The sequence below is a fragment of the Pygocentrus nattereri genome, chromosome 10 (genome assembly GCF_015220715.1).
Source record: "Pygocentrus nattereri isolate fPygNat1 chromosome 10, fPygNat1.pri, whole genome shotgun sequence".
Classification (NCBI taxonomy): Eukaryota; Metazoa; Chordata; class Actinopteri; order Characiformes; family Serrasalmidae; genus Pygocentrus; species Pygocentrus nattereri.
Genome location: NC_051220.1, coordinates 13,171,705 through 13,198,647, shown reverse-complemented (window position 1 = coordinate 13,198,647; position 26,943 = coordinate 13,171,705). Strand labels below are relative to the sequence as shown.

Genomic DNA, 26,943 nt, shown 5'->3' with positions numbered 1-26,943 from the left:
CTTCAACATTTTCTCCATATTCAATATTTTATTAATTGTTTTGGCAACAATTTGAGAGAGTGAGAGAGAGAGAGAGAGAGAGAGAGAGAGAGAGAGAGAAGGAGGTGTTGACTTGGTTGGGTGTTTTTAGTGTGGATTTCTGGAATTCTGACTTGCCAAGTTCCTCTAGAACGGAGCGTTTCACATCAAACCACCCTGAACGACTCTTAACTGCTTGATTATGCAGACATTTTGAAAAATGAGTTTTTAAGCAGTTCCTGTAGCATAGGGTCCAGCTACATTACGTTTTTGTTACCAAAACTGCCAAAGCTCTTAAATAATAAACTCATACACAGATATGAAGTTTGGTATGAAGAAAGGTATGAAGCTTCTTATTCGCCAGCTTCTCATTTGAATTTTTCGTTCTACCTTAAAAGGAGCTGCAGTTACACTGAGGCACCTCAAACAGAGAACAAATTATGAAAGTTGGCAAATATAAAGCAAGAAAGGCTTAACTGTGTAAATACACTAATTTAGCTCAATATTAACCAATCAGCATCCATTAGCTGTAGTACTAACCAATCACCACTCAGTAGCAGTAATACTAACCAATCACCACTTGGTAGCAGTATTACTAACCAATCACCACTCAGTAGCAGTAACACTAACCAATCAGCACTCATTAGTAGTAGTACTAACCAATCACCACTCAATAACAGTATTACTAACCAATCACCATTCAATAGCAGTAATACTAACCAATCACCACTCAATAGCAGTAATACTAACCAATCACCACTCAGTAGCAGTAATACTAACCAATCACCACTCAGTAGCAGTAATACTAACCGAAGTTAAATTAAAACAGTAAAATGTTAATGCAAACCTCTTTGTGTCTTTTCTTTTTCCAATAATCTGTGCAAATATCCTATTAAAATTTAAAATGAAAAGAAATGCCTACATTTGACAATTTTGTCATTTCATTTTAGTCCTTATTCCGGTATTTCATGGTCATACCTAAAAAGGAAAAGCTAATAGAGAAAAGAAAATCCAAGCTTCACCTTGTCTTTGACTTTTCTTCATGAAATGCATAACATGTGTCAACACTAAATAATAGGTTGCAAATCTGACAAAATGAAAATGAAAATGCAAAATGGACAAATCAACAGCAAACTGACAGTTTGCGATTCAGTTTCCAGCATCGGCACGACTCTTGGAATAAAAAGGCGATTGCAAACGAGCCCAGGCGCCGCCTGCTGGTGGTTTACTTTTCATTTCCCATTTGTTTTTTTTTGTTTGTTTTCTCGTTTTTAAGTTGACAAAAAGCTGTTTTAAATTCATTTTTATTTCTATCACATATGACTCGTGCTTGTGTGAAAATAATAGGTTTGCATTTATATTTAATTATTTTTATTTTTATTTTTTTGGGGGGCTGGATTTGCCTCCCATACATCAAGCCTCAATCATTGAGGACTCGCTCGCGGGCGCCGTCTGGTGTTTCTGATATAAAAAACCGCTCCGGCAGTGACAGAGTGTTTTATCGCGAGAACAGGGGAGTGACACAGCCTTAATCGTCACATCCAGTTCCTCGCGGTGTTCCGGTGGGATTTTGTGCTGTGAGCGGAGAAACAAATAAACATACAAACAAACAAGCGGATTACAGAAAGAGCACGGTTCTCAGAGGTGAGAGGAGCAGATAGAGCTCTGGAGGATCATCTGAGTTTCTAATCAGTCTGTAAAAGAGCGGGCTAGCAGCGCGGATAACGGCTAACACGTAGCTACACCGCGGTGTAAAATCACGTACGTTGAGACTGGAGTCGATAGACCTCAGCGCGGCCGCTCTGTCACACTGTACAATTATAAAGAGAAACCATTCATGTGGATAAGTTTGGTAAACGTGCAAAGTTAAAGCGTCTTATTCGAATTTTCCGTTCCACCTTAAATGGTGCATCCGTTACATTCTTGCGCCCCAAGCTGCTGCTTTAACTACTGCACCATTTAAGGTGGAACGGAAAATTCTACAACACAAGAGGGGTGGGGGTTGTGTGTGATGTTTCCAGTGATGTTTCAAAATCTCTGCCTAATTCAGCGTTTAAGATGTAAACAGAGCCATTCAGAGTGGTTTGGTGTAAAACGCTTCGTTCTAGAGAATCTTACCGCGTCAGAATTGTTCACATCAGTGGTGATGGGAACCAGAGGTCCATCTCTAAAAGCACCGTCACACAGTTATGACATGAAATGGTTATTTGATATGGTATGACAGTTTTGAGAACTTAACATCAGTTCATGGTGGAGGGATACATGCAGAGCGCTGAGAGGCAAGAAAACGTATTATTTCAGATTTATCACTATTAGGGAGCTTTTACCAAACAGAACACAGCGCTCCACAGCACCCCTTAATTTTAAGCTTCTGCACTGTCTTCTTTACTGAGCGTCCTCCTTACAGACTTTATTTATCTGTGATTTGTCTTATTTATTATTTATAAATCTAGAGTTTTGCTGCTTTTGTATTGCGCTACTAGTGTTTTTAGTAATGTTAATTAAGCGTACGAGTTTTGTCTGATTGATATCTTTGCAAAATTGTAGTTCATCTGAACAGCTTCCTGTGATTTCTTTATTTTCTGTGAATAACACTTACATTTACACTCTCGGAGCAGCGCTGTGTAATGTAGTGCTCCGCTAATATTACAGAAATACACTGCCTGGCCAAAAAAGGTCACACACTCTAATATTTCATTGGACCGCATTTAGCTTTGATTACGACACGCATTCGCTGTGGCATCGTTTCCACAAGCTTCTGCAATGTCACATTTATTTCTGTCCAGAGTTGCATTCATTTTTCCCTGAGATCTTGTACTGATAATGGGAAATTTGGACCTCTGCGCAAAGTCTTCTCCAGCTCATCCCAAAGATTCTCTATGGGGTTCAGGTGTGGACTCTGTGGTGGCCAATCCATGTGTGAAAATGATGTTTCATGCTCCCTGAACCACTCTTTCACAATTTGAGCCTGATGAATCCTGGCTTTGTCATCTTGGAATATGCCCGTGCCATCAGGGAAGAAAAAATCTATTGATGGAATAACCTGGTCATTCAGTATATTCAGGTAGTCAGCTAACCTCATTCTTTGGACACACAACGTCATAGCACTGCCCCCACAGACTTGTACGGTAGGCACTAGGCATGATAGGTGCATCATTTCAGCCGTCGTTTTTTTTCCGACCGCATTCCTTCCTCGAAGATGATGTTTCCCCACTGTCCTTCCACTGCAATGGACAGTTCTTAACCTGAATTTAGTAGTTTAAGTAATCTCCTTAGATGTTTTCTCTGCTTGATGCATGCCAATAATTTGACCCTTCTGAAACAGATTATTTTTTCCATGACCACAGGATGTCTTTCGACATGGTTGTTTAACAAATGAGAAGCTATTCACTGCATCAGTTAGGGTTAAATAACTTGTTGCCAGCTGAAACATAATCACCCATGTAGTAATTATCCAATGGGAGGCTCTTATTGATTTGCTTAGTTAAATCCAGGTGGTGACCTTTTTTTTGGCCAGGCAGTGTATAATCACAGAGCTGTCACACATTCTCACCGTAAATGATTCAGATCATGATATTTAATTTTTGCAGAGTTTTGATGCATTAAAATACTGTTAAAACAAGGTGGTTTATTCAGTGTTTTGCATACTTTACATCCAGCTACAGTACAGACAGTTAAACTTTGATTTTTTTTTTTTTAACTCAAAATTCGTGATTAACACCTGAACTAAATTGTACTTGAGTACATGTATGCACCTTTGTAACTAATGAGATTCTGGAGCTTCTTCAAACTGTATAACACTGTGTTATTCAGTTCTAAACTGAGTGTATGGTGTAGAGATGTGTGTTCTCTGTAACTAACTGATTGTGTGTGTGTGTGTGTGTGTATCTGTGTGTGTGCGCGCGCGCAGATGTCAGAGGATTTGGTGAAACAGTTGAGCAGTTATAGAGCTCAGCTCCAGCAGGTGGAGGCGGCTCTCTCCACCGACTCCAACAATGAGGACCTGCTCAAACTGCAGAAGGACCTGCAGGTACCCACAATGCACCTCACTGTTCATGCTCTTTCCACACTGCACCTCACTTTAAATGCTCTGTCCACAATGCACCTCACTGTACATATTCTATCCATAGTGCACCTCACTATACATACTTTACTTGTAGTGCACTTCATACAGTGTTGGAGGAGACTAAAGATCTGTTTGTTTGTGTGTTTATTGTTTAGGAGGTGATTGAGCTCACTAAAGACCTGTTGACGTCTCAGCCAACGGAGGGTGTCGCTGATGCAGAAAGCTCAGATGCAGCTCCACCTAAAAGCAGCTGGAATGTTGGAGATAGCTGTATGGCTGTGTGGAGCCAGGATGGACAGTGAGTAATACACACACACTCATAATTAATATTGCTTTGTGAGAAACTACAGCAGAGCTGCACACACTGCATCGACTCATCCGAACTGTTGAAGTTTATAATATTAAGCTGTAGGAGCTGAACTGCAAGCTCTAACAGGTCATTAATGTGGATGTACAAAATTTTGGAATTGTGGTTACACCAGTTAATTCGTACAACAACAAATGCTGATATAATACAGTCAAATAAGAGTAATGTTAATTATAGGAAATAGCAACATTAATCTGCCACTAACTGAGTGAAAATCTAAAAACAAAATTGAAGTTGGTCTAGCAGTTTGGTTTAGCAGATTTTCTAATTGTTCTTTTTTTTTTCAGTTTTTTGGTCTGATATGGTAACTTTTTTTATTTTTATATGTTTTAGAAAACAATTAATGATCCTTTTGGACCAAAGATTAAGGAAAGCACAACAAGAAAATGGCTCGCACACAGAAGCTTTGTAAAGCTAGAGTAAAGAAATGAATCCATCAGATGTTTTGTCTTTGGGCGTGAAGGGGTTAGACATCCAGTGGCGCTGCTCTCTGGGGCTCTTACTGCATTCTCTGGTGTGTGCGTGTGTTCTGTACTCGCCTGCTTACAGCTGTGTGTGTGTGTGTGTTTAGGCTGTATGAGGCGGAGATCGAAGAGATCGATGGAGAAAACGGAACGGCTGCTGTGACGTTTCTCGGATATGGAAACGCTGAGGTGGTTCCTCTGCACATGCTTCGACCAGCTGAGCAGGGCAAGACCAGCAAAGAGGAAGCAGCCAAACCCAAATCAAAGTGAGTCTGTGTGTGTAGGTGATTGTGTATTTATTCACTGTTACAAAAAGAATGCAGTGGAGTTGTCATACTTCACATGCTCATAGATCAATGTCATCCACTACCAAAACGTGAATCATCAGCAGGTTAACTGTTTGTTTATGACTTGGGTACAGAAGTGAGGCTGTGTTAGCATAAACGATATTAACAAGACATCTGAACCATTTCACACCAAACCACTCTGAATGACTTTATGCATTCATCCTTGAAATAAAGATTTTTTTCATCATATGAATTTTTTTTGTAAAATTTAAAAATAATACATGTCCATTTGTTGTTGATTGATAGTTTTCCACTGCGGTGTGTCTACAGTGCCAAATGAGCTGCTGAGGGTCACACCCTTCACACTTGGCTGGATGGTCTAATGTTTCTTTATTTGTGTCTGTGTGTGTGTAGGAAGAAGCTGCTGGCAGAGCAGAGAGAGTACAAGAAGAAGAAAGCTCAGAAGAAAGTTCAGCGTCTGAAGGAGTTGGAGCAAGAGAGAGAAGACCAGAAATCTAAATGGCAGCAATTCAACAACAAAGCTTACTCCAAAAACAAAAAAGGGCAGGTAAGAGTACACCCACAAACCTGCGTCCACAGACAGGAGAAAGCAGCCCCGTTTGAGTGGGATTAAATGTACATGCTGTTTTGAGGGAGTTTCCTCTTTTGCAGGAGCTGCTCTGTGCTTTTTATTTCTCTCTGCATCTGCTGTGTCTGTTTTTCTCCCACCTCTCTGAGAAAACTGCACGCCGAACTACAATTTTTTATTTATTTATTTTTTTACCAAACTCGGTGCTACTGAGGGAACGTTGTAGTCCCTTCTGGATTCACATCTCTGTGTCTTTCAGTCAGATGTTGCCTCGCTTTGAAAAAGAAGTTTTGGCTGCTGATATTTACTGTGTTTGGACTCCTAGTGCATATCAGAGATTCTCCCCCTGATATTAAACACTTTCTGAATTGCAACCAGAAAAAAGGATGCTTCTGGATAATCACTCCACCGTTTATTTGGTCTGGACAGTAAAGTGTGGCTGGCTGGAAGAGAGAGCAGCATCAGGAGGAGAGTTACAGTAAATTCAGTGAGAAAAGTGAGGTCCTACAGGCTCAATAAATGGGGGATTATAATGGAGGCTACAGTCTAATTGTATGACCATGTCAAGCTTTAACGGTTGTATCAAGATCTACTGTTCTACTGTGATAAAATACCTCATTAGAAAGTCGCTCATTGTGCTCCATGACGACTTCAGTACAAACTGAATTTCGGACTGTAGCTATTACAGAATAATAATTCCTAACTTCTTTTCATTAATTCCAGATAAGAAAACAGTATTACACAAACATCCTAACTAGACTAAATGTCCTAAACACTGTCCTAACTTTAGCATAAACCCCACCAGTGTCCTAACTTCTGTTTAAGCATCCATTTCCATAAACTGAATTAGCCCACTTTGTTAGCCTAATGCTAATCTTTTTACCAGTTAGCTGCATTTTGTTATTATTAAGAAGTGTGGTGCCTGTTGCATATTGCTGACATAAACGTCCGCACGATAACGTTTGGATCTGGGCTGCTTGGGATAATTTTGGGGAAATTACAGAGATTTTTCATCCCGTATTAATCAACCAGTCAAATCCCGTGCAGATTACAGATAACATTAGCTCCTCTAATGAAACTAATCCAGCTCCAGTAGGGCTTTAGCTAAAGCTCACTGTCAGATGTCTCTCTGTTCCATTCCAGTTAAACTTTATTCTGATCACAAATTGTAGCCTGAGCTAAAGGAGTCTGATGCAGAGACTGTTTAACTCTATTGTTTAGGGATGTTTAGTCATAGAGAAACTGATTAATCAAGTTCCTGCTCGTTTGAACACCTGCAGCCACATCAACCCACTGCTAGAGTGGTACAGTAGACTCATGTTAAATATGTCTCTCTCTCTTTCTCTCTCGCGCTCTCTCTCTCTCTCTCTAGGTAAAGCGCAGTATATTTGCGTCTCCAGAAAGTGTGAACGGTAAAGTTGGAGTGGGGACGTGTGGCATAGCGGATAAGCCGATGACTCAGTACCACGACACCTCCAAATACAATGTCAGGCACCTCATGCCCCAGTGAGCTGTGTGTGCGTTTGTGTGTGTGTGTGTGCGTGCGTGCGTGTGTGCGTGCGTGCGTGTGTGCGTGCGTGTGTGTGTGCGTGCGTGCGTGTGTGCGTGTCTGTGTGTGCGTGCGTTTGTGTGTATTATGTAATTTTGGACTGGATGCTGTGCAGATTGAGCAGCAGATCCCCAGATTAGAGCGCCTTTTTATTTTGTGTAGTGGAAAGTTGTTTGTTAGAAATGTAAGAAACAGGAAATAACCCAAATAGTGATGGGTGGTCATAATTTATGAGTGTTTCACTGCAGCTCTGATGTTTTCCAGACTAAACCTTCATTTCCACTGGGGGACAAATTGGTGTCAAAATGATGGAAAACTGAACCTAAACTAGTCCAAACCCTAGTCTTTCTCTATTCTAATCCCTGACTCTATTCTAATCCCTGACTCGAATCTGAAGTGTGACTCTAATGTAGTCTCTGACTCTTAAGTGCACCTCCAGAGTAAGTCCAGTGAGGATGTTGTGGAGAGTCTGGTGGTTTGGACGCTAAGGGGTTTGGAGTCTAACAGAGCTGCTGAGAAACGTTTCAGACACTTTAATGCACAACGACTTCTTAGTAAATAATCCTCATTTTAAATGTTTGATATGCAATAAATAAACAAAGACAGTTTTGGAGTGAAGTGGCTTTTTCTGTGAGAATCAAACATCTCTCTCTTGCCTGGAAATCCACCAGCATCTATATTCAGTTCAGTTTGCTCCTGCAGTGATGGAGAAACTGGTCCTGAATCAGCGCTCACGCCTTTTTCTCCTCTACAGCCTTGCGTTTCTACAGGAGTCTTTACTGTCTTTGCCAAAGACATTCAATTCCTGTAGATGCAGTTAAGATCATAGAAACACAAGCTTAATGGGCCTCATTCAAAAACCATTATTAAGAAGTTTCTTCTTAAAACCCACATTCATTATTGTTTTCTTATTTGGGATTTGTTCTTGGGTAAAAACACAATCTATACTTAGATGAACAAAGGTGAGAACAGTTCTACGCTTTAAGAACACGTCACAAATCTGATGGAGACTTTTTCTTAGGACTTTTCTCAAGAACACACAAGAAAAAACGTGGAAAGATATTGGAGATTGAGGCTCAGTGTGTTTTTATTGCATGTCAGACATATGATGATTGCGATTGTTTGCCAAGATGTCCACATGCTTTAAAGAAGAAATAATTCCCCCAGAACTCTGCCCCCCCCTCCCCACATACACTTTACCCCAAAAGTAGCTGAGGTTCTTGGGTTTTACAGTCAACATAAGTGACATTAGCCATGTAGCTGCAGCATAAAAACAAACACATCAAACATGTTTTGGCTGATGGACTGAATTTGGGTTAAAGGGGGGGTGGGGGGTTGGGGCTGTTAGGTGGGGGGGAGGTCTGGGAAAATGCGTTTTTTCAGTGAATGCTCGCTTTACGTCTCACCTGATGAAATAATTTGAAATAAACAACCATCTGTCTGTGGTGTATTAATTTTGCTTTACGGTTTTGTACCTTTTCATCTTTACAGACAATAAAGTTGTTTTTGTTGCTGTTTGTAGAGCATGAGTGGAATATTTCAGCGGGATTATAATCTCAGGTGAACACCAACCCTGCATTCTGAATGATCCTTTAAAAGTAATAATCACAAATATAATAATTTTTCACATCAGGGTGTAGCACTTTTTATGAGCTAGTTTTGATGGGGTCAGTTGGTAGATTTTTGTCAGGGATACTTAACAAAAATGTATGTTCCGGTCCTAAAGTCTGATTGGCTGAGTTGAGTTCCAAACCGCTGTAAATGCTATATATTCACATACACACACACACACACACACACACACACACACACACACACACACACACACACTGACCTCCTCACAGCAACTGAATTGTGTATCACTGAGTCACTTCATGAAAAATCCTTGTGCTGCTAATGAATAATCTTTGACTCTAATGCTGCTCACATGCAGCACTGAGTGTAGTGATAAACCCAGTTCTGCCCAAACTGAGGGACTGACATTTTCTTATCTAGAATTAGGCTGGTCAGCTATCTAACAGGCTAAAAGATAGCAAACCTGCTAACAGCTCCATCGTTAATGTCGCAGGCTTGAACTAATAATAATAATGCATTTTATTTATAATGCACCTTTCATTTAGGTGAAAATCTCAATGTGCTACAAAGGTAAATTCAGTACAATGATGAAATGATGAAAATACCTTGATGCTTTGCTCAGTGTCACATGATAACATTTGGAAAAGGCCATTCTACATTAAAATGCCGTTTTAAGCCATCGTGAACAGTTTAGTTCCCCAAGAACTTCAGTGAATTAAAGCACTTATGGTATTATTAACTGTAAAACTGCAGTATAAAAGACTAAAGAATATCATTTAAATGTCTTACACACTTCAGATGTTCCTATTTCAGTAAGAAGTTGCATCAAATCCAGATAAGTCTCACTGCTCCATACTCCCTAAATAGTGCACTAGGGCAGTTTAGGAAGTGTGTTTCTGACTGCTTCACAAATTCACTGGTTTACAGCTAAAAACAAAAGGCTGCGCTAGTAACGTTAGCTGAGGTAACAGCATTAGCACTGGTCTGTTTGTCTTTCAGAGTTGTTACTGGCTGCTTTTCTCTGAGTGAAGTTAAAGCCATGTGATCTGTCAGATCTCTGCGCTCTGCAGTGAAAGTAACGTGCTGAGTGACACACCTCCATTACAATCAGTGGTTTTGCGCACTGTGAGGTCTTTAGACACACACACACACACACACACACAGAGGCCGTACTTAAGGAATGGAAGGTTTATGTATTTATTATAGAACACTGAACACACTCACACCCACAGAACTGTGTGTTTACAGAATTAAATGCTCTACTGTGTTTACTGTAAAACAGGCTCCACTCCCTGCACCCCCACTTACTCCAACACCCCAGTTTTGAAACACTGTACACTTGCTCTTTAACACTGCAATGCATGATCTGTCCAGCAGGGAGTCTGACTGGACTGGAGATCATTATAAACCACTTTAACTGTTTAATAACTTCTGAGGTTCAGATATTAATAACTGTTCCCACTCCCACACAACTACACCCCCCCTACACCCACACCCCTCAACTTTTCCCCCAACCCCACCACAGCCACACCCTCAACATAACCCTCAGTAATGATACATTATCAGCTAAACTAACACACACACACACACACACACACACAGTCTGTAACAGTTTAAATTTCTAAATTAAGTTCAGAACTGTGATGCAGTATAAATGCCAATAATAGTCTAATTAATAATGATAGTTATTGATATATAGTTATTGAAGTTATATAACAGTATTTCTGAGTGATTTTCAGCTTTTCAGCTGGATTGCTTTAAAATATTCAAATAAACACTTCCTGCTCACACAGCCCTTTACAAAACTACATTACCCAGAATCCTTCACTGTCCATCATAAACATCTGAACCTGTTTTCCTCCTTAATTCTTCGCTTTCTCGTCCTCCTTCTCTTTCTGTTTTTCACTTGTTTTCTCTTTCTCTTTTTCCCGTTCTTTACTCTTTTCTCTCTCTTTTTCTTTAACCTTTTCTTTCTCCTTTTCTTTCTCTTTTTCCCTTTCTTTACTCTTTTCTCTCTCTTTTTCTTTAACCTTTTCTTTCTCCTTTTCCTTTTCTTTATCCTTTTCTCTCTCTTTTTCCCTTTCTTTACTCTTCTCTCTCTCTTTTTCTTTAACTTTTTCTTTCTCCTTTTCCTTTTCTTTCTCCTTTTCTTTCTCTTTTTCCCTTTCTTTACTCTTTTCTCTCTCTTTTTCTTTAACCTTTTCTTTCTCCTTTTCCTTTTCTTTCTCCTTTTCTCTCTCTTTTTCCCTTTCTTTACTCTTCTCTCTCTCTTTTTCTTTAACTTTTTCTTTCTCCTTTTCCTTTTCTTTATCCTTTTCTTTCTCTTTTTCCCTTTCTTTACTCTTTTCTCTGTCTTTTTCTTTCTCCTTTTCTCTCCCTTTATCTTTTCCCTTTTCCCTTGGTTTCTTTTTACTCATTTTCAGGAAGGATGGGGTGCGGAATGTCTTTTTTTTCTTTTTTGGGCTCTTTGATTGACCGTCTGTTGGTTCTGTTTCCGGGATGTTGTCAGCGACGGTGGTTGTTATGGAAACCTCCATCTCCTTAGAGAAGCTGACTTCAGTGACCTGCAAAGTGACATCATCATCGTCCTGCTCGTTTAGCAGCAGAGCCGACAGAGCATCTGAGAGTGAAAGAGAGAAATTCACCCTTTGGTTAATTACTAAATATTATTATATAATATTATAAATACTATAAATAGCATTTATAAAGGTATTATTGACTGTGAGAGGTTCAAGTGATTTAAGATAGATAAATAGATAGATAGATGAATGGTTAGATAGACAAGAGAAATAGACAGATGGATAGTTGACCTCCTCTTTCTGGACTCTTCAGTGGAGAGAATGAGAGGGAGACCGTAGAGCCGTACGTTGTTGTCGTCGTTTCTTCAACGTCAGTGATGTCATCAGCCTCTGAGGAGTAAACAAACAACATGATAACAAACACTTTCCCACACACACAGACACATTAATCTGGAATAATTCAGTTTTGTTCACACTGTTTTAACTACAGAAACACTCAATGAATCTCCAACAGACTCACTGAAGCTGTTAAACCTCTTTAGAAGTGTGTGCCTACCTGATTGGTTGAGTTTATTCTCTATGCTCTGTGTGTACTCCTCTAACTCAGTATCTGATTGGCTGAAGGGATTTGGGGGCAGAGCAGCTGTCTCCTCCTCATCCTCATAGATGAAGGCCTGTAGAGGGAAACACAGCTTCTGCTCTTTTCCTGTTCATCTGATTGTGGTTAATATTTTTGTGCTGAACTGTGTTCACTCACAGGTCCAGGGGGTGTGTCTATAACGATATTGGCCAGTAGCTGAGACTTTGGCCCTGCGGTCATCAGGTCCACTCGGTTCTGCTCCCGGATCTTAAACAGAATAAAAGTGTCTATAGATCACAGATGTGATCAGACTGATGATCAGATTATTTCTGTTTACTGAAACGCAGTTTAAACGCAAATTCTAATGGGGTTTTGAGTTCATAGCATGTCATATCATCAATGAAGGGACAAAACCGTGTATATATGTTTTTGTAGCTTTTTGTAGTCATTTCTTGACATAAATTGAAAGCACCAGCTTGAGGAATGGACCAATAAAAAATTTATTTTTTGCCTTAATTTCACTTCACTGTTCAGTATATATATATATATATATATATATATATATATATATATATATATATATATATACTTTTAATATTATTTGCATTGATTGACTGATTTATATAAAACCATATTTAGTACTATTTACGTATCTATCTATATCTATATTCTGTCTGATAAAAACCTCATATCTCCAAATCAACAACTTTACTGCAGCTGGTGCTTTCAAATCATAACAAAAGAGAACAAGTTAAGAAAATAAACATGCTCTTGATGAGTACATGCTGCAGTATCAGTGTTCAGTACAGAGTCATGAACAGTGTGTGATTTCCTCACCTTGTTCCGTTTCTCCAGAACCTCCGTTGGGTCCGTATTTAAAGGAACAAACTGGTTGGGGTCCTCGATTCTGATGGGGGTGCCCTTGCAGCTGCCTGTCCACTAAAACAGTAAAAACAATTTAGAAGAATGTGGTTATGATGTAATAATAATTAAGAATAATTAACAATGCTTCCAGGTAGACATATGACGATAAGTAAAAGCATTATGTTCATTGTAAGTGTTGGATAAGTGGATGGTGTCCAGTGGATGTCAGATCCTAAAGCAAGTATAACAGTGAGAAAAAACATGAAAACATGACATCACTTTTCATTAGTGACAAAACGCAAAGTCTTCATGACATTGTAACATGTTTCTTGATTGTTTTAATGAAAAGTGGTTGTTTTTTTAAGAATTAAATGCTGGATTTGGGTCGTAGCCGAATGTAATCCACATATTTACATTATATGTCACTCTGCAGTGCTGTCAGTGTGAAAGTAACTGCTAAGTACATCAGTGGTCATCATTTCTTCCTGCAGTGAAAGATCTTCTGAATCATCTGGAAGACCTCATGGTGCAGTCAGAGCTCAGCATGGTGAGTGGCTGTAAGAAGGAATTCTGTGTCTTTCTGAACATGATGTGACTCTGAGAAATACTGCTGGTTCAGGATGTCAGATTTTGAATCCCTGGGTTACGGTTTCTGGTCAAGACTCCATCTTGATTATGTCCCATGTGGATACAATTTGTAATGAGGTGGATTCACAGTCCTCAGCATGGTCAGTTATTACCTATGACTGGCTGTGATTCCACAGAGATTTGACCCCAGAATGCAGTGTTTAGGACAGTAAACGAAGAGCTCATATCCTTCTGTGGTCAATTTGGTCCATGCTCAAACTTTCAGACCTTGCTTCATCTGTAGCAGGGCTATCTTGCAATTATGTGTGAACCTGGGCACCTGGGCATTGTAAAGTTGACGTAGCACTGCAGGGACAGTGTGGTGAGATGTTGAAGCCTTTGTAGAGGACTGTCCTACTGGGATCCTCTTGCACCTCCAGTTGCCAGGGTATTGTAGGGAACATTGGAAGGTACCTGTCTATGGCAAGCTTCATAGGGCACCAGCTCATGCAAGGTACATTCAAGGTGCTGTGACCATCTTTTAAAATGTTTTGCCTTGCTGAACACCTTGGCCACCAAGCACTGTGCCACAGGCTGTCTCCAGCCTCTTTCATGATTGGTAGTGAGTTGGAACATCACCTTGACTGTTTCCAGCACAAGGCAAGTGGTGACCACCAGGAAAGGCACCACTTTCCTGCAAGTGGTTGCAGGAACAACGAGGTTGAAGCTGGCCTCCTTCTGAGGTCCAAGTGAAGATCAATCAAGTGACACTACACCTCAGTCCACAGACTTTTTAGCAATTGGATGGATCCCACTGTCATTTTAACCTGCAGGGATTCTTAGATCTGGTTCTTAGAAGAACAGCACCAGAAATTTTGTTATCATGGTCTGGAGATTTGTCATGATGATCTCCCACCCTCTGTATGAACATATTAGTTACATCTTTATATCCCTCTATTTTTTGGTCACTGCACCTGTATTAAGTTGTGTGAGTGCAGGTGGCTGGAAAGAGGGGGCTGAATGTGAGTGGGCTCTGTGTACCCTACAATTTGTGCATTTCAAATGACTTTCACTCTTACAGCTGCTTGCTTGACGATCTGACACCAAGCCAGTGTTTTTATGTAAACAGTAGATCCAGAAGGTGTGTGTGCATGTGTTTGTTTGCGTGTGTGTGTGTACCGTGTTGTCCTGTATTTTGGTGTAGCTGTTTGGTGAGTTCAGCCACAGCATCTTCCCCCTGTCCCTCCTCACACCCTGCAGCGTGATGCTGCTCCATGGAAATGTGTCTTGTTCGTCCTGCCCAACCCCAGTAACAGTTGCTGGGATCTCCACATCATTACGGTTTTGAGGTTTCACTTTAACTATGGGATGGCGGTAAGCATAACCTGTCCGATAACCCTGGTAACATGAACAACAACAAGTAAACACCCTATACACACACAAACAGGGCGAAGTCTAAGGTCACTCACCAGGTTGTCCATCATCCTCATTAGAGACTCAAACTCAGCCTCCCCCACTTTCCATCTGATCTCTCCATCCTCTGCCTCTCCACCAGCTGAGGGAACCACCTTCACACACTCTCTGTCCACTACACAAAGGTTCTCCACACTGCCTGCACACAGCACAGCACATACCTGTACACAGGGAGAGAGAGAGAGAGAGAGAGAGAGAGAGAGAGAGAGAGAGAGAGAGAGAGAGAGAGAGAGCATCATTACTAGCATGAGTAATTGTTACGTCTGTTAGCTTATGTAACAGAATTGGCAGTTATTGATTTCCTCTTATCACATTGAGCTCCAATGGTGTGTTAGTGGCAGTTTGAAAAGATGCAGTAGAGCTTCACATCACTCAGAGGAGACTTGTGTTAACCTTCACAATCCCAGCTGGCTGGACAGAGCGAGAGTTAGCTAACGGTGGAACCTGGACATGAATAAATTGTTGGACGGGGCTGCAGGCCAGGAGACTTTACTCTGAGGTGGGGAGTTTGCTCTGTGTGAGTGCTCTGTGTGAACTGTGTGTGTGTGTGTGTGTGTGTGTGTGTGTGTGTGTGTACCTGTATTTCGCAGGCTTGCTGACCATGGTACGTGTAATGGAAAGCTTCTTCAATTGTTTCTCCAAATGCTAACAGACCATGATTCCTCAACACTAACACCTGGAACACACACAGACATCACATAAACTACACAGTAACACACTGATATATTAATAGACTTTCTAACAGACCCTCTGAGCTCATTGTAGTGTTGTAGGTGTGACCATGTTCAGGACAGAAGAAGCTACATTAGAGCTGTTGTTGCTGACTCTATGTTTTCTGGGTCCTGTGTGTCTTAACAAGCTCATATCCTATATTTTCCTCTCTGAGCTCCATTTATAATGTTTGTGTAGATTTAATATACCAAACAGTCATAATTCATTTCTACATGATCATTTTGCAGACTCTTTTTTTATCTCTTACAGTTAAACAGGCCGTTTCTTTTACTCTACTTTTTAGACTGATTTATGTACGTGAGCTCTGTTCTGGTTGTTTTTATATTGTGCCTCATTTAATTTTGGGCTGATAAATGGGCGGAGCCAAACTGCTGCAGGCTGAATGTGTGGGGCTAAATTGCTGCAGGCTGAATGTGTGGGGCTAAACTGCTGTAGGCTGGGACTAAACAGAGCTAAACTGATGATGTCCAGATGATGATGGTACTGCGGAGTAAGAAGTAAATTTAGAGGCTTTAAATATGATGTCAAACTCTTTTATCCATAAAAAAGTGGGTGAAATTCAGTCTTCCACTAAATAGGTATTCATTTGTTTATACATTTATATTTATAGGTTCCTATTTTTGTTAGAATTTAAATATTTCTATTAATTTTTGGTCATCTCTGTGAAATGTTGTATTAATATTTATCCATGTCAAAATTTATTTTGGCCAAATACACTCCTGATTCTTTGCTAGTCATTGCTGATTCTTAGGTCAGTGGAGTAACTGATCATGGTAAATGGTCATGTGGTATGAAGACTAAGTTAAAAATAAACAGGTACAATTTGAGACTTCAAACCAGGAAAGACAGAAACTTAAATGTCCTCATAAACCTGTTTATTAGCTCCTGGATGCTCGGCATTTTGGCCTGTTAGAAGTTTGTAGTCATGGTGACTGTTGCTGGACCAAACTTTACCTTTGCGGTCGGACCCAGGGCCTTCTGAAGCTCCACCATCTCCTGTCCATCATCCAACTCACCATGGTAACTGAAGTAGGATACATCGCCCAGCAGCAAAGCTTCATGGGAGATTGGTAAAATACCAGACTTCATAGAGGAAATCTAAAAAAGGGAAAATATAGTTGAATGAATAAGATCACTCAAAACATGTTGCATCACACTGTGCACTCTTACAGCAGCAGGTGCACATGTAGCTGTGTGTGTGTGGCATTTATTTTACATAATTAGTGTTTTTTTTTTCTCTCAAAAAGTACACGATCAGAGACACTGCTGTTCCTCTGTTGTGGTTTAGGTGAGCCTGAAGGTCATAGCCAGTAGTGGATCCAGGCTGTTAGAAGTGCAGCAATGAAGAAAAAAAAGAGCACCGACTGCACAACACGGGGCCCCATCAGTGTGCAAAAAGCTATGATGCATTATATATGATGGAATGTTTGCACATTATATTTTATGGTTATTTTAATATAAATTAATTATGTATCTTTAGTTCTTCTATTTATGCATCTATATAATGTCGGTAAGAAAGCTTTGATTTGGGTGGAAGAGTCATGCTTAAGTTTATTGAAAAAGCAATTCACACTAAACTTTAAAGTCCTGTGTGAACTTTTTTCCCCGAAAATAATGAAAATAATTCCCTTGAGGAAGGATTTTTATGCTTCTGCTTGATTTCCAAATTGAGTCAACAGGTTAGCATAAAATCAGCTAAGCAAGGAACCTTTTGTTAGCCCACTATGTACATTATTATTTAGTTAAACATCATTCATCATAAAACTAAAAAAGAAAGCTTGCTATATTCTTTCCCTTGCACACTGCAGGGGGAGGTCAGGCTTCCAGCTTAGACTGTACTGAGCCCCCATTCTGAAAATTCTAGGGGGGAGTCAAAAATACATCTAAATTTTTAACAGTGTAAATGAGTATTATGAGTTTAACTTTGTGTCATTGCTGGGCAGTGTCACATTTCCTCCACTAGGGGGCACTCATTAAGGCATGTTACAATTGCCCTGCTGTTGAGGGCACAGCACCATAGTTTATTGTATGAAGGGGCAGCCTGGAGGCCACTCAAACCGTTTTTGCCTTTGTGAAAAGCAGCCTATTGGCCACCTCCTCTCATTTTTGTCACTCTAGAGAGCATTTTCTCAACCATGGTGGCACCAAGGTGGCTGAGTCTGCCAGTGGTTGCAGCCTTTCTGTGGAGGAGTTCTATTATGACTAAAGTCAATGTGAGATGATACAGTAACACTGTGTGTGTGTGTGTGTGTGTGTGTACTCACAGCAGCAGTAGCAGGTGTGTGTGTGTGTATAACACACTTTGCGTCAGGGCGAGCGGAGTAAACAGCAGCATGGAGTTTAAACGCTGTATCGTCAACTCCCAATCCTGTTGAGCCGTGTTCCACCACCTGACCAATCAGATTCACTTTCATCTACAAACAACAAAACAGCGCTTGGGAGTGAGTAAGAGGCACCTGTACACACTGCATTGACATCTGTGTGTGTGTTTTGCTGTGCCTGTGTCTGTGAGTCTGTGAGTCTGTGTGTGTGTGTGTGTGTGTGTGTGTGTGTGTGTGTCTGTGCTTAGTTATATGCGTGTGTGTGTGTTTACCAGACTAGCTGCTGTTGCCTCAGAGAATGAGAGACCCTGAGGAAGAATAAGAACATGATCCTGCTCTCGACAAACACGCACCTGAGAGAGAGACAGAGAGAGACATTCTGGAGGATTGTAAGGCTGTTACTGTGTAGGACTTTATTCTGGTCATGCTGGAGAAGTATGTACTGCACTTTTGAAACAGGTCAGTGGTTGCCTCAACAGGATCTTCATAAACACAGCATCCAAATAACAGCTCAGTCTGTTGGTCAACAAATATGACTTTATAATTCAGCTCTGTCAGTGGTGTGTAGCTTCACCTTTTAAGGCAGCCACCAGGGTTGGGATAGCTACTGAAAAAGATTAAGATTAAGAGACCCTTATTAATGGGGAAATTTCACCTCCGCATTTAACCCATCCGTGAAGTGAAACACCACATACACACTAGTGAGCACACACACACTAGGGGGCAGTGAGCACACTTGCCCGGAGCGGTGTGCAGCCCAATCTGCAGTGCCCGGGGAGCAGTTGGGGGTTAGGTGTCTTGCTCAAGGACACCTCAGTCATGTGCTGTCGGCTCTGGGGATCGAATCCATAACCTCCAGCCCATGACTGCCCCCAAAAATGAGTAGTTAGCTACTTTCCCAAAATTTGTAGCTACCTACTATTTAGCTACTTTTCCAGAAAGAGTAGTAGCTACTTTTTAGCTACGTTTTGTAAAGTAGTGCACTACTTTTTAGCTACTTTCAAAGTGATGGTCAGAATGTTTGTGAATCTCCACCTGACAGACCAAACAAGCCCAACTGATAGTGTGTAAAAGACACTGCTTTTAATCATGTGCCAGAAAGAAATGCACAATTGAAAGGCTGCAAATATGAAAAAAGATCATCGAAAAGTGTAACCAACAATCAAACTTACACATCCAAAGGCATGATATCCAACAAAAACTTTGACTAAAGGCAAAGTCAATCTTTTCAGATTCTTCCTAACAAAACTCAACAAAAATAACAAACAAAACTTTGTGCAGAGCACTCTCAACTGTTGGAATAAAACTACTCCAATTTACACATTTCAGCAGGATACAGCCATAACATTCTGACATGAGTCCCATTAACCTTCAGCAACACAGTAGTCTCAAAATCCTCATCAGTGACCATGGCTGTCTTTGGGGTAAGAATCAGGCCTGTATAATCACTCAACAGCTGCAGAGCTGTTGCGGCTCCACAGCAGAAGAGTTTTAGGTAAAATAACCAAAGTCACCTTTGCTAAAAATTGTTATAGCACACAGTGCATAATTGCTAATTTACCAACTTTTAACAGTGAAGACTGACGGGCAGACTACTGGTCACACAGCAATGCAGATAACGAGAAAAGGCAAATAGAAAGATTTAAGACAAACCTCAATAATTTGGATACAAATGGACTTATTTGCATTTATAAGCACTCAGCTGGTTTCCTGACACATTTAATCTGCAACAAGTCGCGACGCTTAAGCCAGCTCCACTTTCACTAGCCTCTCATTCAAATTGTCCCATTCCACCTTAAATGGTGCAGCAGCACAATCTGGCGCCTCAGGCACTAATTAGGTGGAATGGGAGGCAGGAGATTGAGAAGCGACTTCATCCTCTCAAAAAGTCAAACATTGAGAAACATTTTAGAAGAAACTCGAGGAGAAGTTTCCTGAGATGCGAGAAAAGTGGCTACAGCTAAGCTAAAGTTTAAAGCAGAGCAAAGTAAGTCTGAGTTTTCATTTATTAAATTTTTATCCTGTACTAGGACATCAGCACATACTGATCTAAATCTACAGCCAAGATGGTAAAATGGACATAAAATGTTGTGCCTCCCAAGGTGGTTTCATTTTTGTTGAAATATAATGGCTCTTCTTAACATTTCGGTTGTCAACCCTGAGCTAAGCCTACCAGTAAGGGGTGATCAGTGCTTGTCCGTTTGCTAAAACTGTCTGCGGGTTAACCGCCACCAGCCCAGTTAATGAACCTGTTCTATGGTTCAGATTTTGTCCAAATTGCCTGAAACCTGTATAGTGATCAAATACATTTGTAATGAAAATTATCGCTATAGCTACACAAAAATTTGTAGGTGCTACAGCTACTAGCTACATTTCATAAAACTGTAGTGGCTACAGCTATTAGCTACAAAAATTTTTAGTTAACTACAAAAAGTAGTATGCTACTTAGCTACTCCCCCATCTCTGGCAGCCACAGCCCTATCTTAAAAACCATGGAACCTTCCAAAGTGACCATTACATAGTCCTCCACAGTAAAAGGATTACACCCCTCCAGAGTGACTAGTACACTTTCTGTTCCTAGAAAAAACATGCAGCAGCTACTGGATCAGTCGCTCATTCATTATGCACATCATGTTCCTTCTCCAAAAACCATCCAGAAGGGATGAATTCCACTGAGAGCACCTCAAACATCACCATGTGTCCAGAATCTTTCTGTGTCAAGAGTTCCAGCTTTGAAACCTCTGAAAGAGTTTGAATGCATTTTCATAATCAAGGTCCACAATGAGCCATGACTCACATATTTTAGCACCACTGTACAGCAGGAAGACTTACTTAATTTTGAAAAGTCCTCTGAATGCCCAGACATTCTCTCAGCCCTGAGTGAATGAGTGTGTGTGTGTGTGTTTGTGTGTACTCACAGTAATATATGCGTTGGTAAACTGTGTGCATCCGTACAGGTCCAGCAGGCGGTACAGACTGGCCAATTTGCAGCGACTCTGTCTCTCAGCTTTAGAGACCCACTCCAGCCCACCCACATCATTTACCGGACTAACAGAACCCACACCTGCACACACACACACACACACACACACATAAAACACACACGTATGATGAGGGGCTCTTAACTGCACAGAGAAGCCTTTTAGTACAGACACTAGGGGTTAGCAATATGACCACATTTTATTATTATAGTACATCAATGAGGCAAAACCTTATGATCAGATTGACCATTTTGTTTCAGGTATTCAGTTGGATTGAAATGTCAGGGATTTGGAGGCTGGAGCACCTTGAAATCATTGTTATATTCCTCAAACCATTCCTGAGCAATGTGTGTAGTGTAGCAAGTCATTATCCTGCAGAAAGTGCAGCTATAGTCTTCAGGGAACACCATCACCATGAAGAGGAGAACCTGACCTGCAAAGATGTTTAATAAGATGGCACGCGTCAAACTGATATCTGCATGAATGCCCAGACTAGATTATCACCTGGAGCATCACTCTCTCTCCACCAGGTTGTCTCCATCCTACAGTACATCCTGGTGCCATTACCTCCCCAGGTAAAGGCCACACACTTACCCAGCCTTGCATGTATAATGTAAAAGAATATGGGTTTTACTGAACCAAGCCCAAGTTCAGTTCTGTCGCTGGCATGCCCATTGTAGGAACTTTTGATGGTAAACAGGGGTCAGCATGGGCACTCTGACTGCTCTGCCACAGTACTGTTACTTGTGCCACAGTAGCTCTTCTGTTGGTGTAGATCAGAAGGGATAACATGATTATATGGATGATTAGATGCAATAGAAAGGGCGACTCTACAGTCTGTGCTGGATCATCACAAAGATACACAAACAAATAGAGACACATGACATCTTGGACCCCAGAGGGTTAAATCAGAACTTTAATGCTTTTCCCTTCTCTTACAGAGTTATTGATTCTAGGATTTCCTACAGTGTTCAGTGTCTTAGGAAACAGAAGACACTGAGTGGGTGTGTGTTGGTCTTTCCACACTTTACACTCACTTTATTACTGGAATAATTGCTAATGTTCAGACTTTGTGTTAGACATGCAACTCCTTAAACAGGGATTTACCATTTATCATCATCATCATTATCATCACTAACTGCTTAGTCCAGGGTTACTGTAGCAGTTAGAAGAGCAGAGAATCCCAGTTGACCCTGTCCCCCGCAACTTCCTCCAGCTCATTCCTGGGGACCCCAAGCTGGGGTGTACTAATAATAGTACCTATGTAGCACTTTTCACAAACCAGAGGTCTCTGTACAATTTCAGGAAAAATGCATAAATTTGCATTTGCCATGAAAATCCTGTTAAACGGGATGTTCCCAGCCTTTAACAGCTGAAAGCTCAACTGTGAAAAGCAGAAGCTGACACACTACTCAGCTTTTATGGTGATGCGCTGGCCTCTGTTCGGGGTTCTGAGCTGTCCTGGTAGTTTGTACTGGGTCTTACGCTGATCAACTACATTTGCAATCTCACATTTATTTAGTATACAATTAGTGTGAAATGTGTGAAAAGGGGATATGTGTACTCACCGTTTGAGCTGTATGTTGAAGAGTGTGTAAGTGTGTTGTTTATGATGAGGTCAGCGATGTGGTTCAGGGTAAATATCCCACCACCTTTAGTACTCTGCTCCTTCACCAAACACTCCAGCTCATCCTTAAAATCCTGAAACACACACACACACACACACACACACACACACACACACACACACACACACACACACACACACACACACACACACAGCTATTGCATCAACTGAATCTTAATCTCACAGCAGCATTGAGAAGTTGAGTAGAGAAGGAGTTAACAAAGGGTGGGGGGGTGACATTTTGAAACTGTGGAAAATGTGTGGTTAAGTTTGAGGTTGTGGAGTTGTTGGGTTGTGAAAGTGAGAGTTTGAAGGTGTGGAGTTGTGACATTGTGGAGGTATTGGGTTATGAGGTTGTGGAGTTGTGAATTTGAGTTGTGAGGTTGTACGGTTGTGGAGTTGAGAGATTGTAGAATTGTGAAGTTGTGGACTTGTGAGGCTGAATTTTGTGGTTGTGAGGTTGTGGAGGTGTGAGCCTGTGGAGGTGTGAGACTGGATTTTGAGGTTGTGGAGTTGTGAGGGTGTGGTGGTGTGAGGCGGGGTTTTGAGGTTGCAGAGTTGTGAGGTTGTGAAGGTGTAAAGCAGAGGTTGTGTAGTTATGAGGTTGTGGAGGTGTGAAGTTGTGAGGTTATGGAACTTTGAGGTTGCACCATTTAAAGTGGAACAGAAACCAGTTTCAGTTTTGTAGGCTTTGTGCTCATCAGTGCTGGATGTACTAAGAAGTTCCACTGAAGTTCTGGAGGGGAACCTAGGGCTCCCAGAAGATCTTTGAGGTTTCTGTACCTCAGATTTTTACTGGTGTTTGATGGGCTTCAGTTGCTGTTTTATTTCTGTCTGAATTGCTATGATATTTCACTAATAGTTACTGTAGGATGGTTTTTGGAGGTAATGTTGGACTGAGCTACCTCCTCCGCTTCTGCTCATCTGGGAAACGGCCAGCACTCTAACTCCTTCTGCACAGTTACCATGGTGATGGTCTCCACTTGTTGGTTGTTATGCAATCGAACACAAGCGTGGGTTTCTTTAACATGCAGAAATGTGGAGAGAGAGAGTGTAAAAGCATTCTGTCTGTACAGATCATTTTAGCTGTAGAGTTTATGACTTATTATTGTGTTACTGTAACACAATAACAGTAACAGGATTACATTAATACAGTTTTGATGACGAACATGTCTTAGTTAAGACAGTATGCGTTTTAGGGGCCACTGGGTATCCACTACCCCACTAAGCTGTGCTTGTATGGTCACAAAATAAAAATTTCATTAAATCTCTAGCTTAAATTTCCATATGCAGAAATAAAGGAGACTTGTGCTCACTGGAGTAATAACTGATTAATATATTTTATATCTATTTAGTACAATTTATTTCCTATGCCCTGCATTGGACTGGCAAAGTCACACCTGTTCAAGTTGTTTCCTGCATTCTGCCCTGTAGCTCCTGGGATAGGCTCCAGCCTACCCGACCCAGAAGGATAAGTGGCATAGAAATTGTGTTCCCTCTATTATAAAAGTGAAATTGTTTATGTTGATGTTACAGCAAACATCATGAAGAAAATGACGAAGGGGTCCACCTTCATTACTAGACTGATAGGTCAAAAGGCTATCCCTGATTGGTCAGAAGCTTGGTCCTGAATGGTCAGAATGATGTCCATCAATGGTCAGAAAGCTGTCCCTGATTGATCAGAAGCTCAGCCATGATTGGTCAGAATGCTGACCCTGACTGGTAAGAAGGATGCCCCTGATTGGTCAGAAGGCTGTCCCTGATTGACCAGAAGGCTGTCCCTTGTTGGTCAGAAGGCTGTCCCTTGGTCAGAAGGATGTCACTCATAGGTCAGAAGGATGTCCCTGATTGGTCAGAAGGCCAGCCTTGATTGGTCAGAGGGCTGTCCATGATTGGTCAGAAGGAAGTTTCTGATGGATCGAAATCTTGGCCCTGATTTGACAGAAGCTCAGCCCTCACTGGTCAGAAGCTTGGCCCTGACCGGTCAGAATCTGTGCCCTGATTGGCTGTTGATGATCTGTAATCCTTAACTTAACTGGCTCTGGAGCGAGTTAGTTGAGCAGCGTAAGTTACCATGGTGATGTGTCCCTGTAAAAAGTGATCCACCTTAATGAGACATAAAATCCACGACTAAATCAAACTAAGATTAAAATGGTTGAATAAGCAAGAAATCCTCCTTTGTGAGACTGAGAGCTGAAATCAGTGAAAACACTGAACAGTGTAAAAAGTCAGTGCAAGAGCCTTAAATTTACACTCAGAAACTTCACACTGATTTTACTTACAAGAGTGTGTGTGTGTGTGTGTGTGTGTGTGTATGTGTGTGTGTGTGTGTGTTACCGGACTCTGCAGTGTGTTTGTGACCCTCTTCCTCTGCTCCACCATGCTGATGTCTTGCCTGAAATCAGGTGATGCGGTGGTGGGGGATTGTGGGTGATGTGTTTTCTCAGAATAGGAGTTATAGTTTTGTTTGAGCTCCAGGCTGTGGGGGGGTGAAACACGCGAGTCTGCCCTGCTCACACTCATCCTTACACACACACTGATAAACACACACACACACACATACACAGTTAGGAAACGCTAAAGGGATTTTTTCTTCCATATATGGTTAAACACACACTCACACATACACACACACACACACACACATACACAGAGTCGCAGTATTCAGTTCAACAGTTCATATCAATGAGAGCACAAAACCACTATTATTTTCAGTCCATATTGACACCAAACCTACAGATCTTTAAACTGATCTGTTTAATTTTAGTGCTTCAGTTAAGATGATGATGACGATGATGATATAAAAGTAATCTGTGACGCTGACTCAATCGCTCTATTAACCCCTCAGAAGGATCTACACAGCTCACAACATAATGGCACTTACTCATCAAATCTACCCAATACTGATCAATACTTATCAATACTGATCACTTTTTATCAATATTCATCTATACAGATACAGCAGAACTGATCTGTAGTTACACACACGTAAATACACACTCTCTCAGTATAATCAGTGAACTGTTGTGTTGTGTTAGTGTGTTAAACTCACCACTGCGCTCTCTCTCTCCGTCTTTCCACTGCACACACTCTGCTACACTCGCTCAGAGAGCGTCGGACTGGCGCTCGGTGGGGAGGGGGGCTCTCTGCGTGGGAGAGCAGTGTGTGTATGTGTGTGATTTGTAAGATGGTCATGTGACTGACTGCTTCCGCCCCCAAACACAAGATGATCTTGTAAAACCTGTGAACCAGAGACTTCATCTCATTAATGAATAATTATTTTAATTTTACATTAATATTTAACGCAGAGTTGCTCTACTGATGCCCAGCTCACAGGATTCTCCTCCAGAAACACACTTTTCATTTTGCAGCTGCATTTCTTAAAATTTGTGGTGATAACTTTTAGGTTTTTTTTTTCTTAGGGAGTGCAGTATTTGTTAAGATTATGAGTCTGATATTTAACTTGTTTTAAATGTTAACTAGTTTGTTTCTAAAAAACACAGGAAACTAAATGCAACTCTTAGAACCACAAACATGCAGTAAGTGGGCAAGTTTGCATGGTAATCTGCAGGCTTAAGAAATCTAATGTTTAATTCACTAAACTTTATCTGCACTAGAACAGACAGTATACTCTTAGAAATAAAGGTAGTAAACTGTTACTAGGGCAGTGCCCCTCTTGTTACTGGGGTGGAACCCTCAAGAGGAGATCTCAGTACCTTAGTCAGGGAATATAACCGTACCATAATCCACTGAAATGATATATTCTAAGCTGTATTGACTCCACACACCCTGTCTCACCTACAGGCTTCTTATTTTATTGTTCTGTTTTAAAACAAAAGATTAGGCAAAGGTACAAATATGTACTTTTCACCTGGAAAAACTAATTTAAGGTTCACAATTTAACCTTAAAATCACTGTTGTACCTTTACATGTACCTGAGTATTTTGATGAACAGAAAATGTACCTGCACAGAACCTTTATTTCTAAAAGTGTACTGTTAACGATTGCAATCATGTGCATCATGTTGTTGTTGATTTTCGGAGAGTAAGTTACTACAGATCCTCTATATAGGACATCTTAATACACAATTAATGTTTATTTACTAAAATTAATAAATTGTGAAAAATTAAACATAAACTATGGCCTGTATAGCACATACCATACCTCTGTGTGTGTGTGTGTGTGTGTGTGTGTGTGTGTGTGTGTGTGTGTCATTTTAAGAGCAGAGTTACAAAAAAGAGAAGATTCAGACTACAAACTGCTTAGACACTTACACTCACACACGGTGTAGCTGTATTAACCGCAGAGACATTTGAACATTAGTTACTCTACAAAATGTACATATTTCCAGTAAAACTATGTTT

At 40.8% G+C, this 26,943-nt stretch overlaps 2 protein-coding genes across 2 annotated transcripts; one reads left to right on the top strand and one right to left on the bottom strand.

Moving 5' to 3' along the window:
- The first annotated feature begins 1,528 nt into the window (after positions 1 to 1,528).
- Positions 1,529 to 8,861, top strand: smndc1 (survival motor neuron domain containing 1). Its single transcript, XM_017708825.2, has 6 exons — positions 1,529 to 1,662; positions 3,929 to 4,048; positions 4,240 to 4,382; positions 5,023 to 5,181; positions 5,617 to 5,770; positions 7,164 to 8,861. Exons 2-6 carry the CDS (start codon positions 3,929 to 3,931, stop codon positions 7,299 to 7,301), a joined length of 714 nt encoding a protein of 237 aa, XP_017564314.1. The 5' UTR covers positions 1,529 to 1,662; the 3' UTR covers positions 7,302 to 8,861.
- Positions 8,862 to 11,251: 2,390 nt separating this feature from the next.
- add3b (adducin 3 (gamma) b) lies at positions 11,252 to 25,775 on the bottom strand (the record flags this gene model as incomplete). Its single annotated transcript, XM_017708826.2, has 15 exons — positions 25,632 to 25,775; positions 24,917 to 25,115; positions 22,521 to 22,653; positions 20,890 to 21,035; positions 18,244 to 18,324; positions 17,915 to 18,064; positions 16,605 to 16,748; positions 15,496 to 15,594; positions 14,915 to 15,079; positions 14,625 to 14,843; positions 12,852 to 12,953; positions 12,192 to 12,281; positions 11,991 to 12,108; positions 11,726 to 11,824; positions 11,252 to 11,535 (listed from the first exon to the last, which is right to left on the bottom strand). Coding segments are annotated over exons 1-15 (2,172 nt in total), but the record flags the coding sequence as incomplete, so codon positions are not given.
- Positions 25,776 to 26,943: the final 1,168 nt, after the last annotated feature.

Coding starts and splice junctions, on each gene's coding strand:
- smndc1 (XM_017708825.2), top strand. CDS start 3,929: ATGTCAGAGGATTTGGTGAAACAGTTGAGCAGTTATAGAGCTCAGCTC. Junction 4,049..4,239: donor AACTGCAGAAGGACCTGCAG/GTACCCACAATG, acceptor TTTATTGTTTAG/GAGGTGATTGAGCTCACTAA. Junction 4,383..5,022: donor GTGTGGAGCCAGGATGGACA/GTGAGTAATACA, acceptor GTGTGTGTTTAG/GCTGTATGAGGCGGAGATCG.